At 37.0% G+C, this 17,522-nt stretch overlaps 1 protein-coding gene across 1 annotated transcript in view; it reads left to right on the top strand.

Annotated features, from left to right (window-relative positions):
* The window catches only part of ITGB3BP (integrin subunit beta 3 binding protein), a 31,080-nt gene that overhangs the window by 6,811 nt on the left and 6,747 nt on the right, over positions 1-17,522 (top strand). Inside the window, exons 4-7 of the mRNA XM_009287510.2 lie at positions 6,631-6,700; positions 10,161-10,239; positions 11,352-11,445; positions 13,388-13,447. Coding sequence (XP_009285785.1) covers positions 6,631-6,700; positions 10,161-10,239; positions 11,352-11,445; positions 13,388-13,447 — 303 coding nt within the window. The remainder of the gene's footprint in view (positions 1-6,630; positions 6,701-10,160; positions 10,240-11,351; positions 11,446-13,387; positions 13,448-17,522) is intronic.

Here is a 17,522-nt window from a genome sequence, read left to right as displayed (position 1 = left end):
CCCTTCCAACCCAAACCATTCTATGATTCTATGATACAGGGAGATGTTCTGAGGTTGCTGTGTGCTACTTCAGATTATTGCAAGGAAGTCCTGGTTTACTCTTTTGCAAGGCAGTGCAATCCATTGTTTATAATACACAGCTGAGGTCTGGACTCTCTTGTGGTCAGACGAGCTGGAAAGAAAAGATGGGTGCAGCTGATGCATGTTTAATTTTGTGGCCTTTTGAGAACTATGTTGAGATTTGCAATGCCAAGTCCTGGTTTATGTACTTCCAGGTTTCCGATGGAGGGACAGGCTTCGCTGTTCTTGCCAGTAAAATAAATGCTTGCATGCATGCATACATACATATAGCATTTCTCAGCTCTGAGTCTTTCTCTATGAAGGAATATCCCTTTGGCCAGTTTGGGTCAGCTGTCCTGGCTATACGCCCTCCCAGCTTCTTGTGCACCTCCTTGCTAGCAGAGTATGGGAAGCTGGAAAGTCCTTGACTTAGTATAAACACTGCTTAGCAACAACTAAAACATCAGTGTGTTATCAACATTATTCTCATCCTGAATTCAGAACACAGCACTATACCAGCTACTAGGAAGAAAATTAACTCTACCCCAGCCGAAACCAGGACATCATCTTTCCCATATAGAGCCCAAGAGCTTTTATTTCCTTGCAGTACAACTCCTAGAAAAATGGTTGAGTCTGGATTTGAAGACTTCAAATTATTTTAAAAATAATAATAATAAAAATCCATCACTTCCCATGTTAGCAAGTTCCTTGTTCAATTACCTTCGCTATTAAAAAAAAAAAAGAATTCTCCTGTCTGATTTTGAATTTGTCTGGGTTTAATTTTCAGCCATCAGTTCTTGTTATGCCCTTTTGTTGGGTTAAAGAGCTTTTTATGCCCCATATATTTTGGAATTTATGTGCAGTAATTGAGGCCTCACTAACATTCATGAATTATGATGAGTAGAAATATTCTGAGCAGGATAGAATAACCACTGTTTGAAATTTATCTAGATGTCTGCAGATTTTTGCACTAGCTATTGCACCATATGCTCTCATGATGGATGTGCAAAAGTGGATTTTTCCTCCAGGAAAAAAGGGATTTTTTTGTTTTAAAGGAATGTGATCATGAAATTTTGGGGTTCTGTCAAAACTGGCTGAAGTAAAAATGAAAATTACTGGAAGCCTTCAAGCTGAAAATACTACAATCTGTGAGCATTATATCCCTTTTCCTTATTAAAAATATCAGAGTACTTGAGGAAGCATGGAAGTATCGAGTGTTTTGGTGGCAGTTTAGCTATGCATTGTTATAGGCCTGTGTGCAGGGGTTTTGTTTTGGTTTTTATTTTCCTAATTAGTAGTCGTGCTAGGAAACTAAACAGAAGCAGCCATATCCTAATTCTTTATTGTGCTGCCAGTCCTCATTGTGATCTGGCTTTGTGTCCTCGTTACCTGTTTGTCAAACAGTTTTTAATACAGTCAAGTTTTTCATGAGCACTCGCTGCCATTTGGAAGATTCACAACTTTCCTACCAAGTTCTCTGCTGATTCCAGTTCTCCCCAGAATAGCTGTTCTTCTCCGCCAGTGCAATGCTTTTGAATTGGGCATTTGTCCCTGGAACTAGTACAAAAATGACTGTTTCAACCATTGACGTTCAAAGAAGCCTTTGGAGGAAGAATTATACTAATTTCTCCCCATTCTTTCAGTGAGTGTCCCAACTATTTGTGCAAACCTGGTATCTTGAAAGGACCTGTGTTTTAGAACACCCTTGCCTTCACAAAATTTAAGATATGTGCAGTTGATGTGTGTTTAATTTTGTGGCCTTTTGAGAACTACGTTGAGATTTGCAATGAAAGGCCTCATTTATGTACTTCCTGGTTTGGGATGGATGGAGTAAGCTTCTGTCTACCAGAAAGTAAGGATCTTTGCCACTGTGCCTACCCTGTCTTGTGAACAATTCCTCCTCTCAAAACTAATGGCTTTTTCTTGATTCCTAAAAAGATGATTATTTGGCATGGTGGGTATCTCCACACTCCCACTTAGTTCACATCCAGAAATCTTAAGTGACATTTTGTCAGGCCTTTAAAGTATAGACCCCTGCATTCTTAAAAGACTATAAACAGTTTCTCTTTGGGATTATTTTCCTCTTCAACTAAGTTGCTTAAGGCATTGTCTTAAGTATTCCCACAGATATCCCTGGTTATGTTGAATTTTCTCCTTGGAGTTTAAACCAAGTTAGATAGCAATCTAACCCCACTGTTTTCCAACTTTCTTCTTACTGTGAAAAGTAACTCTTCCAGTGAACAGCATTCTGACTTATTTTGTTGGGGAACTTATGTCTTTGACATGTGAATTTATCTACTGTATTTTTCTACAGAGAGAAAGGTATTTTCAAAGTATTCCCAGGTCAGATTTCTGTGGTAGTCTCTGCTTTCATCAGTAAGAAGGAGATTTTGTGTTTGCATGTATTAACTCCTATACCGGTCTCAGGATTTGATGGTACTTCCTGGATGAAATGAAGAGCCTATGTGTCTTTTTTTTTTTTTTATCTCGTGGTAAATATGAATCTCTTCATCCTGTACGAAGAAACCTTTCAATGAGAAGAGTTGCCAATAGGTGTTCTCCGACAGATCAGAGATATGGCTGTTGTTAGTGCAATCAATTGGTGTGCCTGTACTGGCATCTGTCATGTCATGGAAAGGTCAGCTCATACCATACTTCAATTAATTGTTTTGTCATGATGTGGCATCCTATATTCTCACCCAGAATGGAGCAATAAGTATTCAGATTCAAGAAAAGTGACTGCATGTTATACATAGCCTCTGACAATTGCTGAATTAAGATTGTCTGTATCCTGAGGGAAGAATCAGATTAGAACAATCTATATCCCCACTGCCTACAGTCTGAGACACTGGGAGCAGTAAGCTTTCTGTTAGTGTTGCCACATCACAAAAGCAGTTCTGAAAAAAAACTTCTACTTTTTTATGTATAAATGCAGATTTTAATTTTGTGGCTGTCTGCAGAATATGAAACTATACCTCAGCCTGGCTGGATATCCACCTGCACTTTAACACTTACCTTTGCAAAAAGCTTTTAAAATTTTATATAATGATAGCAGTCAGATACAGAATTAAAAATGCTATGGCTCTTTAGATATGTTTTCTTGAATATCCCTACATGTTTGTAATTACCTGCTTTAATGACCTCTTTCCTTTAGTTTTAGTCGATGCCTTTTGGTGACGCAACACATGATAATACACAAACGTTTAAATCTACTACAAGTTTTAAAACTTTTTTCCATTATATTCATTTTTTTTAAGGCATTACATGCCTTATCTCTTAGGTGAAAGAAAAAAGGGGGCAACGTGTCTTGTATTACAATGCCTGTATATTAGGATGTCGATGGGAAAGGTGAACATGTACTGTATTTCCATACTGATATTAAGTATGGACGTAGGGGAACATTCTTTTTGCCTATAAAAAGACTGATCACATGATCATAGCTGACATTTAGATGGAGAATTATTCAGTAACGTAGTACTAGCCATCTTTTTTTTCCTGTGTTCATATAGCTACAAGGTGGTGGTATATAAGACTTCCTCTTATACCACAGGTTTCAGGTTGTCCTTTTAAACCCACAATTTCTTTTCTCCTTCTGAAAAGACATTTATTTTAAGTGTTACAGTGTTTTAATAGATTACGCATATCACCTGTAAGTGAGGTGTTAGAGTATAATCTACATTCTATTCTTCTGTGACCAATATGTAAGAAAACAACAGAATGAAAATTATGACAAAATTAATGCCAGTAGCTATGAAAACTTATTTTGCATTGTGCAAAGTACACAAAGTTGCATGCATCTATTTCACTGAGACAGGTGGAAATTACTTGTCTTATGAACATGACTTTCTTTTGAATAGAAGGGTGAAGGAGTGCCTCAAAAAAGACTAAATACCTACAGAATGCTAAGATTGTTCAAAAGTAACATTTATTTTAGAAGACATGAACCAACCCAATTATAAGATAGTGTGTCTTTATGATATTGGCCAATGTATGTCCTATTGGGCTGCCTGATAATTCATATATTGCCTAACTACCCAAAATCTCACAACCCATTTATGACATAAATTTGTAAAATAACAGAATACTTAATTGTCACTAATTTCTCATCATTGTTGGCTAACATATTTTTAAGATTTATTTTAAATCGATTTATTTTTATTCAAATCAATCCAGGGTCTTGCCATTCTATAGTACTGGTCTAGAAGTAATATCTGTTTGATAATTGATGACTGATTTAAGTGCAAGTTCTACGAGTACTTAGATTTAAAATGAAATCTTTTGGGGTCTTAACCTTTAGCTACTGTAGTGGAACACCTTAAACTTTTATACCACCTTGTCATTCTGAGGTATTTCTAAATGTTTTACAAAATATTAAAATTAAAAGTTAATTTATCCTTGAGTGCTGATACTTGTATGTAATTTAGATCTAGCAAGAAGAAATCAAAGTGTTTCATGCTTAGTGTGGTCTCTCTTTTTTAGTCTGATGTCAGAAAGGAGATGTATTACAGTGAAATGTGAAAAGCATCTCATTCCAGAGGGTCTGTTCTAGGATCAATGCATTTGTTAAGGCCACGGTAAAGACCTGTTGTAGTTCTCTCCAAATCTTTCACTTAAAGGTGAATTTCACCTTACAATAACAGCTGTTCAATATGAAGCATTTATAAGAACGTGTATGCATCTGTTGGTGGGACAGTAGATAAGAACTAATTTAAAACACCTTGTGAACTTTCTTGGCACCAGAAAAAAAAGATCTTTCTTGGGTTTTGGATAGATGAGTCTGATTGGCTACAAGTACAGTGAACTCTAAAGCTGAATTACTGGTATGCAATTCTAAGTCACTAATTGTCAAATGCACTAATGATCTCATTGTTCAAGGGGAAAACTGTTTTCAGAAAAAAAGAATGAATGCATGATTATGCCTCTCCCCCTTTGTATGTATGCATACACCTCCACCATTTTGTCTTTAATGAGTATCAGATCCAAAAGAAATCCATTGCATAGGAGAATAGAACTGTGTCCAAAAAAGGGAGCTTTTACATTGCAGTAGAAAATGAGAGACTGAGTGTGTGACTGATACTGTGGGGGGGGGAAATTCTTAAGACGGAAGTTACAAAAACTCCACATTATATGATGTCTTCAACTTCAGCCATAACTAAACAGAAATCATTTCTGCTATTCAGATGTGACCTCTTTATTGCTGGAACCTAGACAGATATAACACTTAAAGTGTTGAAAGGTGACCGTATAGGTTGTGTGGAGCACAATACCATGAATAGTTATGGCTTCACTATTTTCAGTAGTTTCACCAAAGGCTGCTGTATTGTGGGATCCTATCAAATGTGACAGTATATACTATTTTTTGAGTATTAGTTAGGAGGGATGCAGTACTTTTTTCTGCTAGTACATCACCCTCCTGATATGGTAATTGGAGGGCAAGCAGAATCGACCAGCTAATGACTTTAAAAACAATAGTAATTGATACACAAGATAAAATTTGAATCTGTTTTTGTTCTAATATGATTTCTGTCTGAATTGTATAGGTTGTGATAAGTTGTGTAAATAGATGGGAATTCAGAAAGTCTTTTGTGATCAGCGGTTTATTGTTATACATACTGATACACATAATGAGGCCTTTGTAAGTTGTTGAACAATCTCAAGTAGATAGCAGCCAGTGAGCCAAAGATGTTATTTTAGTGCAGCACTAACTTTCTTAATCTAATCAGCATCACTGAAAACATCCCCCTGTCCGCCTGCTTTGGGAGAGCAGTCTGTGTTAGGCGCTTATCTTGGAATCTGGTCATTTAAGAATGCGCAACCTACAGTGACAGAAAGGCAGTCCACCAGTTTACCAACACCACATGTGAGCCTAGGTTTTAGTAACAAATCCATGGGACTGGACTTCTGTGGTAATACCCTATTCCTGTTTCCTCACAGAAACATGCATCTGCTCAAAATATCAGTGCACTGAAATGTAGAAATATGACTCACCATGCAGAATAATGGCAACTGGCATATGATTTATCATGCCCCATCATATGACGAGCTAGAATATTATATTGTCAATATAGCATGTCAGAGCCTTTGGAAGTAATTTGCAGTATCTCTTTGTAGTTGTTTACAAGATGGAGTTGGGGGCCAGGCACTTTTTATTAAAGGAAAATGGAGGTTTAATTGCTCGGTCATTACAGTATTTTAATGATAATGCTCTGTGCTAATATGCTGTATTTAGGCAGTTAATAGGATAAAAAGCTTCTGAGTAGAACGCAGTAACTATGTGTCAGAATTATACTAACTTCCAGTTATTAATACTATAATTCCAAGGTTTCCACAAATATAAATATGATGTGAATTGGTGAGAGATCAAATTACAAAAGAGTAAATTATAGTGAACTTAGTGTGTTTCATTACAAGGGAATCTGTCCTGCTTTGTAAGTGAGCTTTGGTTTTTTTCTCTTCCTAAAAGATCATTGAACAGTCAGGGTTCATACTAACACCTTTTTCATGTGCTTCAAATACCCGATACCTTATTTTCATCTTTATTGTTTCTTTTCTTTCTTGTGACCCTCCTAGGAGGTGGAACTGAGCAGAATGATTCAGAAAGATTATCCAGAAGAGGGCAGCCTCAAACAGAGGAGGATGCGTAAGTGTATTAAATGCGTTTTGGGTGCAGTGTCGTTATTCTTACTTACAAAAGATTAATATTTCATACAGAATTAAATTAATAGCGATTATTTTTTTAATACTTGTAATTCCACAGGATTGGATATTCAAAGGTACTGAATGGCAGGCTTATAGTTACAGGTACAGATTAATGCAGGGTTTGCAATACAACTTGTCTAGCCGGTTCTGTCTTTCACTGGTAGTGTGGGGCATATGACACTGCCAATTACAGGAGTCACGCTCATAGTATTACACAATGAGGTATCGTAACTAAACTACTGAAAGGAAGGTATGTTTTGCCTTTCCAGACTCTTCTGAAAGTGTACGTTCCCTTACCTTATTTTTGGAAGCATTAACTGCCAAAGATACAGGGCCAGTAATGCAGGACACTTTCATTAAAAACTAGCCACAGATGGTCATGGTGAAACTTCATGTTTGCTTTGCAAAATCTTTTAAAATTCTTGCCTTTTCTGCCACAATCTTATTTTAAGCTATAAGCTTCCTGACACTAATGGGCTTTGGGCAGACCACAGTTAGTAAAGCACTTAAATAAATATTTCAGTTGAAGTGTCTGATAAACTGCTTTCCTAAACTTGATAGATGTAGGGAAGGAGAAGTGATAAAATGTGTTAGAAGTAAGACTGCTAGTGTCTCATGTTGTTAGTATTGCTTGACCTTTTCTGTTACTAAAAACATATTTAATTGTTTATAATGTTGCCAAATCTCGGCTGAAAAAGTCAACTGAAATTTTCTGTGCCAGCAGTGAGGTGTCAGGCTAAATGTGTTATGTATTTCAGCCAAAACAAACACATCCATCCCTAGAAGTTAGGCAAAGGAAATACTTGTTTCATCTATGATAGAACTTGGTGAAAAAGTAGAAAGCTGTGAATCTCTGTAAGTTGGATTGTATCAGGGATGCCTTTCATCTTTATGGGAAGTCACCCAATCAGAAATCCTGGAAGTTATGAGGTTTTTTAATATGGAAGTTGTATATGCTCAGTAAAACTACTTTGAGTTTAAGCTTTAGTCCAGCTACAAATCTGAAAGTTTCTTTCCTCAATGAGCATGTTCATACTTCTTGCTGCTAATACAATATTATCCTAGATAGCCCCCCATCCATTTCCATCCTTTTTACTCAACTGAAATCACATTCACCAGAGACTCTTGTGATCTCTTATTAGCAAAATTTTTTAAAAAAGTCTTTATTCTCCTCCTTCTTCAACACTGTCTACATTTTTGTTCTTGAAATCTTATTATCCTGTTGTGTTGTCCTACGTTTTTAGTTGATGCTTCATCTTGTCCTTTGGTGGAATCTTGACATCAGTCTTTGACATCTGTCTGGGAAAGTCTAATTCACAGCTCAGCATCAACATGGCTATACCACATCTCTTCTTCTCTACTCTACGACATTATATATTTTTTTATCATTCTGTGTAATGTGATTGTCCTGTATTTCATTCAGGCCCGGTGCCTGTGCATCCAATTCAAATTGCTATGTAAATTCTCCTGTCTGTAGGTCAGGCACACTTTCTCTCCAAAATCTGAGGTGCATTTCCTATTACCCCAGTTTGTCACTAAGAGCTCACCTGTCAGTGTAATGCAAACCTCCGTTGCCTACATATTCCTTTGTTGACCAGCTTCTTTGTACTTTTCTTGTGTTCCTACTTCAGACAACAGGTCATACTCTAAGTCCTGTTGAGATTGAAGGCAGAGCGCAACTGCTGTGCTGCAGCTTGTGTTATTGGAAGAAGTATCACCATGCTAGTGCAGTATTCATGCAAGCTAGTTAACCAACATTAAAGAGTTGGGGTTTTGAACTTGAGTGGGTTTCTTTCATCATATGCTTAAGCAGACATTGATTTTGTTATTCTGCTTCTGTATTATGTTGTATGTATTAAATATTTGTATCACAGTTCTGCCTGGTGTCCCAGATTAAAATTCCCTTGGGGCTAGATATTTTATGCATGCGTTTCTTTTTCACTAACAAATAATATTTGTGACATTTATTCAACTAAATATTATGTTTCTTATGTTTGAAGTTGTAGCTCTTCCTTTTGATTATTGCACTTGAACTCTCAATGTGTGTGTTGGGTTTTTTTCTTGTAATGGATACTTTCCCTCACCATTAGCTTGAAATTTCTTCGTTGTAGGACAGTAAGTATCTTCTAAGTGATGGAGCTTGACAAATAGTAGAATTGTTTGAATGGCATGTTAGATAGTAAAAAATACAATCTTACAGTTATATCAGTGGAAAGCTGTAAACTGATTAATTGGAGGTTTTTTGTGGTTCAGTAAATCCCTTGGTCAACACCTATAGACTCGTTTCTTAGTGATAGTAACCTTGAAATGCAGAACAATTTGAGTAATCATAGTCTTCATTGACATGTAAATGTTTGCGTTCAATAATTCAGTGTATTTTTAAAAAATTGCAAGATTTGCAGGAGACTAGCAGTTAGTGACACACCAGTAAAACACATTTATAAACTAACACCTACACAGTGATATTTACATGAACTTCCATACACTTTATTTTTACAGATGAAAAATATACTGTACAATACACTGACTTTAGCATTTTCTTTTCTGCATAGCCTTCTGTTCCCATGTTGAAATACAATAGTGATAAGTTTTTCTCATACTGTAGTTCTGTTTCTAAATTTGGGGGTTCTTATAAGGGTGATCCTCCCTTCTGTGGGAGGAAGCAGTAAATGGATTATTTCTCTGTTGTCTCCATTTGATTTGCATGTTTAAATGGTTCAAAGAGAAAATAGCCTAAACATTAATTGCAGGAATTTTTTCAATACATATTCAGTGCAAATCCTTAATCATGCATTAAAGTCCGCCATTTAGATCTAATCTGATTGTATATTATTTTAATTTTTACTGCAAAACCCATTAAACTCTGAAAGCTGACCATCTTTACACTGGTAGTAAAATATATTTGTGGCTTAAAAGGGGAGATAGTACAACAAAGCTGAACAAATAACATCATGCGATGTTGCCCCTGTTGGGCTCAGTTTTAACTTCTCATGTTTCCTATGGCTACAAGCAGGGTCGTACGGTCTTGCAGTCCATGGGTTTGGGGAGCTCGTCCTCTTGATTAAATTCCTGCTCTGAGGAATAAATGAGTTGAATTCCTGTTTTTACCATTGTCTTCCTGCATGATCATAAGAAAATTCTCTAATATTGCTGAACCTGAGTTCCTATCCTTACAATTAGGAGATACATATTTTTGGCAGCTCACATATAAATCCTAACCAAAGGCAAGTTATATTTGGTGTTATATGACGCAATCAGATTGCGTAGCCCATCTATTCACAGCTTATTTAGATCCATCCTGATTACAATGTGAAGAAACTGTGGGAAACATTGTAAACACTGATTTTCAGCAAGTGGTGATGTGGCTAATTGAAATTATTTTATTTTAACTTTTTATGCAGGTTCATGGAATTGCAGTCCAAAGTGAAAAGTTCATTGGTTAGAATTGTGAAAATAAGAGCAAATCTGACAAGTCTACAGGTCTGATTTACACTGATTTTTTAATCTACTTTTAATATAGGATTTGAAATAAAAATGAAAATCTTATATGCAACATCTGAGTTTTAAGAGCTAGGGAAGCAAATAAAATACTTGAAACCAGGCAGGTTTGACTTGGAAGTCCAGAAAATGCAAAAAAACCCCAGAACTTAGTAGAAAATTATTTTTTTAAACTAAAGAAGTTGCTTTTCCAAGTACACCATTTTTAATTTGTATCACTCCTCATTTTGTACACAAATAAAAGCATATGAAGTAGTTATCAACTATTATTTATAACTTGAAGTATGAATCATTACTGCATAGATTTTTATGTCCTTGAAGATTAAATATCCCTTTGTGTTGAAGTGATTGTACTATTTAATTTACCACTAACGTATCATCATTTAATAGTCTGTTTAATACAGGCTAAAATGCAAATCACTTTTCTGTTTTATTCACATTTTGTTTCCTGAATAAATTCAGCACAAGGTTCTTTGCTGTGTATCAATATCTGAGAAATAATTCAGTGTACTCAAAGTATTGTATTGATTTATTTTACTTGCATATGTGGTCTGACATGTTTTATTTACAAAAAAGACTGATACTGATTTAAAATATTTTAATTGAAATGTTTATTTAGAAAACTCTATTGAAAAGCCCTTTATATTTCTCCTGAGATTGATAGTCTATGGTTTTAGGTCTACCATGAAATGCTGAGGAGTGTGTTCAATAGAATCTTAAATGCTTGTAGATTTCCATTTTACTAACATATTATAGCAAACTTGTACATGTGCCAAGATTGCTTTTCTGGGGATAAAGTGTTAATCTGTTTAAACAGCTGAAGACTTAGAATGAAGCGTTAAATAACAGGAGATTTTTAAGTAACACTTTAAAAGGCACCTGAATGCCATTTTCAAAAGTAGCATATGTTCTTACACCTTTAAACATTTTAGTCCCGTTGACTTTCTGTGAGGTGGAGTCCCATGCATCATTTAGAGCTTATGAAAAATTTCCAAAAGTTCTTTCTTTCAGATGTTTTTAGTAAGTTGTAGACGTCTAAGTAGGTAGTCTGGGAATAAGATTTAACAATGTCTTTAATCATGTTTTTTTTCCAGGCTTTAGAGGGCAGTAGAGAGCTTGAAAAAATTATTGGCGTCTCAGACTTGTCTTGCGTCTTGAGTGCTGAAGTGCAGAAAACCCAAGTGCTAAGTAAGGAGGATTTTCAATAATGTTTATCCTTTTTATAACAATTTAACAATGATCACTCCAAAGGTTTCCTATACCCCAGGACTCTGATATGTGAGTTCTTTTGGTCAGGACAAATGCACCTTAAATGTCCTTGTGCATCCAACCAGGGACAGAAAAGAAAGGCAACGCCAACGGCCCACTCTTCTAACTTACCGTCACAGATGGGGAGGAAACACTTGCAAGAGCAACACCTTTTCTTATGTAAATAGTTAGATACTTAGTGGGTAGTTAGCTAGTGATTAGGCTAAACGTTTGCACTTTGATTTCACTGCCTTTCTTCTCTTTTTGCAAGGAAGTTGTTTTGTTTGTTTGCCTGTTAGGAGGATTAGGCTGAACATAGGATTCTAGGCTTTAAAAATTGCTATTCATGTGTCTTTAAATGATGGACATACCAGATGCTTATTGTGTTGGGATAAGGGCACTTTACAGATGGTACATCTGTAATACTTTTCCAAAGGAACCCAGAAAGCCAAAGATTTTCATTTTTATGTGTCCATTTTTAGAAAACCTTTTATCCTTACTCCAAGTCAGAGGTTCTTGGGACACGTGCATCCTCAGCAGCGAAAAGTGCATTCATACTTCTCTTCCCAAGTCCCTCTGCAACTAGAAGGGGAGTATGTGATGGGGAAATATTCTAATGCAAAAACCTTGCATTATGGATAATAGCAGGGGAAAAAAATCCTATCTGCTTTCAGGGAGAAGAAATAAAGATCTCCCTTACCAGTTCATTCCTCTAAAAGTGGTGAAAGGTAGCTGTAGGCACCAAAGGGGCCCCAGTCTTTATGCTTCAGAAGTTTGTTCATTTGTTTTCACAATAGCAACACCTTTTATCTGTACCCACATGACATGTTTGTGGTACGGGTGTGTGTCTAAGACTGCATTTACCTACCACTACTTCTCCTCAAAGGTTTGCATGTATAACATTGTTCTTGTAGACTTTTTATACCAACCTCTGACAATCTAGTTTCCAGCTGACCAGGGAACGTGAATAATATATGCATATACGTAGTCCCTGTGTCCAGTCTCTGGACAAGCATGCAAAGATGATAAAAAAGTTTCTTAACCTGCAGCAAAGTGACGTTATTCTACAACTCTGCTCTGTTTTCTGCAGAGTGTAAAAACACTGGAATTAGCTATAGGAGAGCAAAACGTAGGGTGACTGGGACTGCTACCTTGTTTGCAGTTGGAAACAGGTGGACAGTAAAGCCACAGGTGCCAGAGAATTTTTCCTACCAAAGAGCGCTGTGAGTCTTCTAAAGCATTAGGTGCATGCGCCCCAGCAGTGGAATTTATGCACCACACAATTCCAGCAACTACTGTTGTTTAAATTACCATTTCTTTCCTGACTTGTATTGCAGTGCTCATTCAGTTTTCATTTTCCATGTGTATACACTGTACTAGTTCCCACTGTAATGCATATAACCAGATGCTTTCTTATACAAAATGAAGTTTTCTGAAAATAGTCTGTGTTTACATTACTACCCTACACTGTGGATAGGGCAGTAAGACTGCCGTATCCAGGAGAAGGTTGCAAATGAGATGTCAGACCTATTGTTGACACTTTCTGTATGTCCGCTCTTTCTGTTAGCTTCTTGTTGCCTTCAAAATGGGAATCATCTTTTCCCCCATCTCTGAATTAGGAACAAAGCACCATGTCAGCACTGGAAGACAAAAATGGGAACAAAATGTGGTATGAGGCTTGTAAGCACAACTTCTCAAAATTCTGTTCATTTTGAAAATGTTTTGTTAATTTTTTTGACCACAATACATAGAGAAGGGGGGGGGTTGTCATCACTTGAAGAAAAATACAAATGCTTTGAAGGTGAAAAAGGCAGCATAGGTATTATTTTCTTTGAAATCTCTGGGCAACATTTATTGATTTCAGATTTATTTATTTGACTAGTGAGTCAAGCAGAAGAACTGCAGCTGTTGAAAAGAAATCATGGAAAACTTCCTGCTCGAGGTAAGAAACTTTTTCTAACTCCTGTGTAACAGATGTTTTGATGATTCCTTTTAGTTGATTCCTTCTTAGTTCTTTCCACTTGAAATAAGTTGGGTAACCTTTAGTATGTGAAAACGATGATAATCAAATGTGTTTCTTCTAAGCATGCAGGCTAGTCTAAACCGTTGCACTACTCACATGTAAATGTCATCTTTTTGCTATTTTCATTATATTGGGTATTTCTCCATCAAAGTGTGCAAGGAGAGGAAATCATTAATGGTCTTGCACTTGAGGCATGGTCTAGAAATAAGTGCAGTCAGGTGCTAGAGAGTTTACATACCTTTTATGTATGCCAGTTATCCTCGTTCTTCCTCACTCTCCTCCCTCCCCCTGCATTTTCAGCGTATAAGCCAAGTAGCATACAGTCTTTGCAGCAAAACCTTTTTCACCTTACATGTATTGTGAGGTATTTAGCACACTCCAGGGGACTGTGAAATCCTAACTATTAGGTTTCTTCATAACTAGTGCTGCGAAAATATTTGAAGTTGGTGGCATTTAATATAGTGTGGCCCACATAGCCACTTTAGTGCCTTGTCTGGCCGGGAAGGTGGCGGGGGATACACACAAGATTTATTTTTTTTCTTTACACCCAGTAAAATCAACAAACATTCACCACTGATATTCTGATATTTCTGTTATCTTCACGCATTCTATCTTAAAATAGAGCAAAACCAGAATCAAAATCAGTGATGGCATCTCTACCGCTCTGTCTACCAGCGGTCCCAACCAGCAGGACTGCTTCATATCACAAGCAGCCCCTTTGATTTTGGTTGTATCTGCTCTTCTACAGGCCTAAGTTCTTTCTGCTGTGGGGAATTCTCTTAAAGGAAAGAAAATTGATCAAACTTAAGTTTCCTCAGCTCCAGCGGATTACCGCAAAAGGAGTGACATCACTTTTTAAGGAATTTGGCTCATTTGTGCAATCTGCTATTTCTGCTTTACAGCTCCCTATGTCCTTCTGTTCAAATGATCACAGCCCCTATCTGGCACTGATAATGGTGAACGCTATGGGCCATTGCAGATTTAAACAGTCATTGCTTCCCTTGTGCACTGCTTTTTAATGGTCACCAGGATATACATTTATAGTTCCATCTTTGCTGTAGAAACTAGCGCCTAATGCTAAACACATCCAGTCTTGTTAGATGAGAAATGAGATATTTTGTGAAAGTCAGATGGAAATAGAATTATGAGTTTAAGTTGACCAACTTTGATGAAGTTTCAATGTCAATTTTGCTTTACTAAAGAATAAATTCAGTTTTGCAGTCTTGAAAATACAGTAGTAGGAGAGGCGAAGAAGTATGTGATCAAAGAAAAGCATTTGGAGACGTTTTACTTTGCCTTTTAGTTTTGGATGTGGTTTTTCATAATTATTTTTAATTAGTTATGCTCAAGACTTAAAACTTATGACTGTTCTGTGGCTTGATATAGACGGAATGTCACATTATCATCACATGGTGAGGCATGAAATTTATTTACTTTACATAAACAACCTCTACTTAAAACAACTTAATACAAAACATTCCTTGCTTAATGGGCAGCATTATGTAGGACTTAGTATATCATTTTGTGTGACCAGCACAAAAAATGGCATCATTGTTTGTCCATGACTAGCATTTACAGTAAACAAAATGTTTTTGAATAGAATGTAAGCAAACTGTAAAGCAGCTGCCAAGAGATGAAATCTAGTCGGTATGTTGCAGTCCAAAACATGCTTTATGTGTGTTGAGAATAAATGTGTCGGTTGCGATACGCATATTTTAAAGGAAAATTTAATAGGTTCAGAGTTTCAAGGAGTGAAGATAATGTTCTAAACAGGAAAGCTACTTAAGCTGATTGTTACAAATTATACTAATACTTTGCTTCCCAAAAAGAAAAACACTGACATAAATCATGTCCATGACTCCGTCTGCTGTCTAAGTAAGAAACAACAAGAGAGTGTTACAGAAGATCAAATACTTACAGTGTTAAGGAAAACTATTTTCAGACTGTATCTTGGAATGAAATAAAAAATACTTTCTTTTCTGTGTTGTTGTTCATCCTGCCAAGCCCATATGATCACCCCTATTAAGTTTAGTTCCAAACGTTCCCAACTTTCATATTGTTTTTAATACAAGTGACTGCAGTTTGCACTCTTTGCAACAGTAGTGGTGGCTTTCCAGGAGACTGGATCAGGGTTAACTAGATGGATTTTCATTTAAGGCCACTTGAAATTACTAATGAAAGCAAAGCTGGAGAGATTAGGGACCAAGTAATAGCGAGTTCCCACTCACCAGTCCAGTTTTTTGAAGACTGTGTATATATGGTGAAACATAAAATGCCATTTCAGAAACACTGCAAAATACAGACGCCTCCTTAATAAGCAGAGTTCCTTCTCAAAACAGATAAAATGGTAAGAATACAATATTTCACAGTTTATCCCAATTCATGTCAGTTTGAGTTTGGACTCTGTGTTGGGTCTTTGTGTACAAGCAACTAAATAGCTTGGGTCTGGACTGCTGGTGGGTTGCTGTGAGGGAGGGTAAATCAAGTTTACAATATATTTCTACCTCATTCTCAAATAAAGCAGAATACATTTGTTGACCTTTAGACATACTTGGGTGTCTGTCTCCCACCTATCCTTCCTCCTCCTTTGGGATCTTCTAGGGCAAAGGGGAATACATCAGACTTCAGATGTATATTTTCAGGAACATATCTGTGGATTTTTCTGACTGTAAAAACCCTAACCTAAAAGACACAGGTTTTTTTCTCAGCCCAACTTTGTATTCACTTGCAGGGAATAAATGTCATTATACCTTTTCTGGGAAAAGTAAGTCTCGTAAACAGGCTAAGCAGAAATTTATTAAGTGAACTGAATGAATTCACAGGTAAACTTACTCAGAAACTGAGTTTCTTTCCAGAGTTTCCATTCCTTGAGAGCAAGTGGAACAAATACCATGATTGCCTTTGCTTACAGCAAATACTCACTTTTCAGGGAAGGGATGAGGTGGATGCAGGGGTTGGACCTATGTGTTGGGAATGGCCTTTTTATCTAACAAATCTGTAGGCCTCTTTCTTAAGTACTGATACACGAGCTGACTGAAAGGATGAACCATATGCTCTAGTTTGTGCAAACCCTACTTCTAGGCATTTGTGATAGAGGCCTTTCTGAAGTTCAGTTCTTCCACGTTTTCAATCTGTTTGGAAAAAAGCTGCTAATGCTGACACAAACAATGTTCCTTACTTCTACCAAGGTCTTTTCAGTTAAATCCTAGGCTTCTTTCCAGCAAAAGTTTAACAAGGTCTCTCCAGCAGACTTTTTGTGGTGTACATCATCTCTAAAAGCAACAATGATGATGCTGAAGGACTTTTTTTTTCAAATAGATTATTACTAGATGGAGACTTAGAGCTTGCGTTTGCAAACGATATGCTTACTTAAGCTCTTAACTTAATACTCAAGGCCAGGTTTGATGTTTTGCCACACATCAGAAATGTCTGCTCTGAGTTAACGTCCCTACATAGTGTTTGGAATAGCGATGACGGTCATCAGTACTCTTTCACTTAAGCCCTGCATGCAACCAAAATACAAGTTGCCCTCTTGGCCTACTCAGAAAGGCTGTGAAACTAAGATAGAAATTGAATTAAGAATTAATATTTTCTGAAAGTCTGAAAATACACTCTAAAGCCTGGTATTCAATTGCATTCAAGTTCAGTCAACCTAGTACCAGACAGCCTGTATGCCCAAGGCTGTGGAGGCCAGAGCTGGCACACAGACTAGATCTGTAATGCAGCTGCAGTGTGGCGTACATACCCGCCTTTACCACAGGACAGAGGACCCTTAAGCCAAGAGTCTTCTCGTGGCCAGAAGTGGAACGAAGGGGCTGCAGTCGGGCAGCACTTTGCAGGATTTCCTCTAGAAGAGCAGTCACTGTGACTGGCACGACTTAGGCCCTTAAGGTGCAGGTGAATGGCAGATTAAAGAGAGAGATTGTGCAGATGCACTGCACACATTCCCAACTGGTAGATGATTCCTTGGAGCTGAAACCAGCCGATGGAAATG

Source organism: Aptenodytes forsteri, unplaced genomic scaffold (genome assembly GCF_000699145.1).
Source record: "Aptenodytes forsteri isolate BGI_AS27 unplaced genomic scaffold, ASM69914v1 Scaffold119, whole genome shotgun sequence".
NCBI classification, from domain to species: Eukaryota; Metazoa; Chordata; class Aves; order Sphenisciformes; family Spheniscidae; genus Aptenodytes; species Aptenodytes forsteri.
This window is presented reverse-complemented; position numbering and strand designations above follow the sequence as displayed.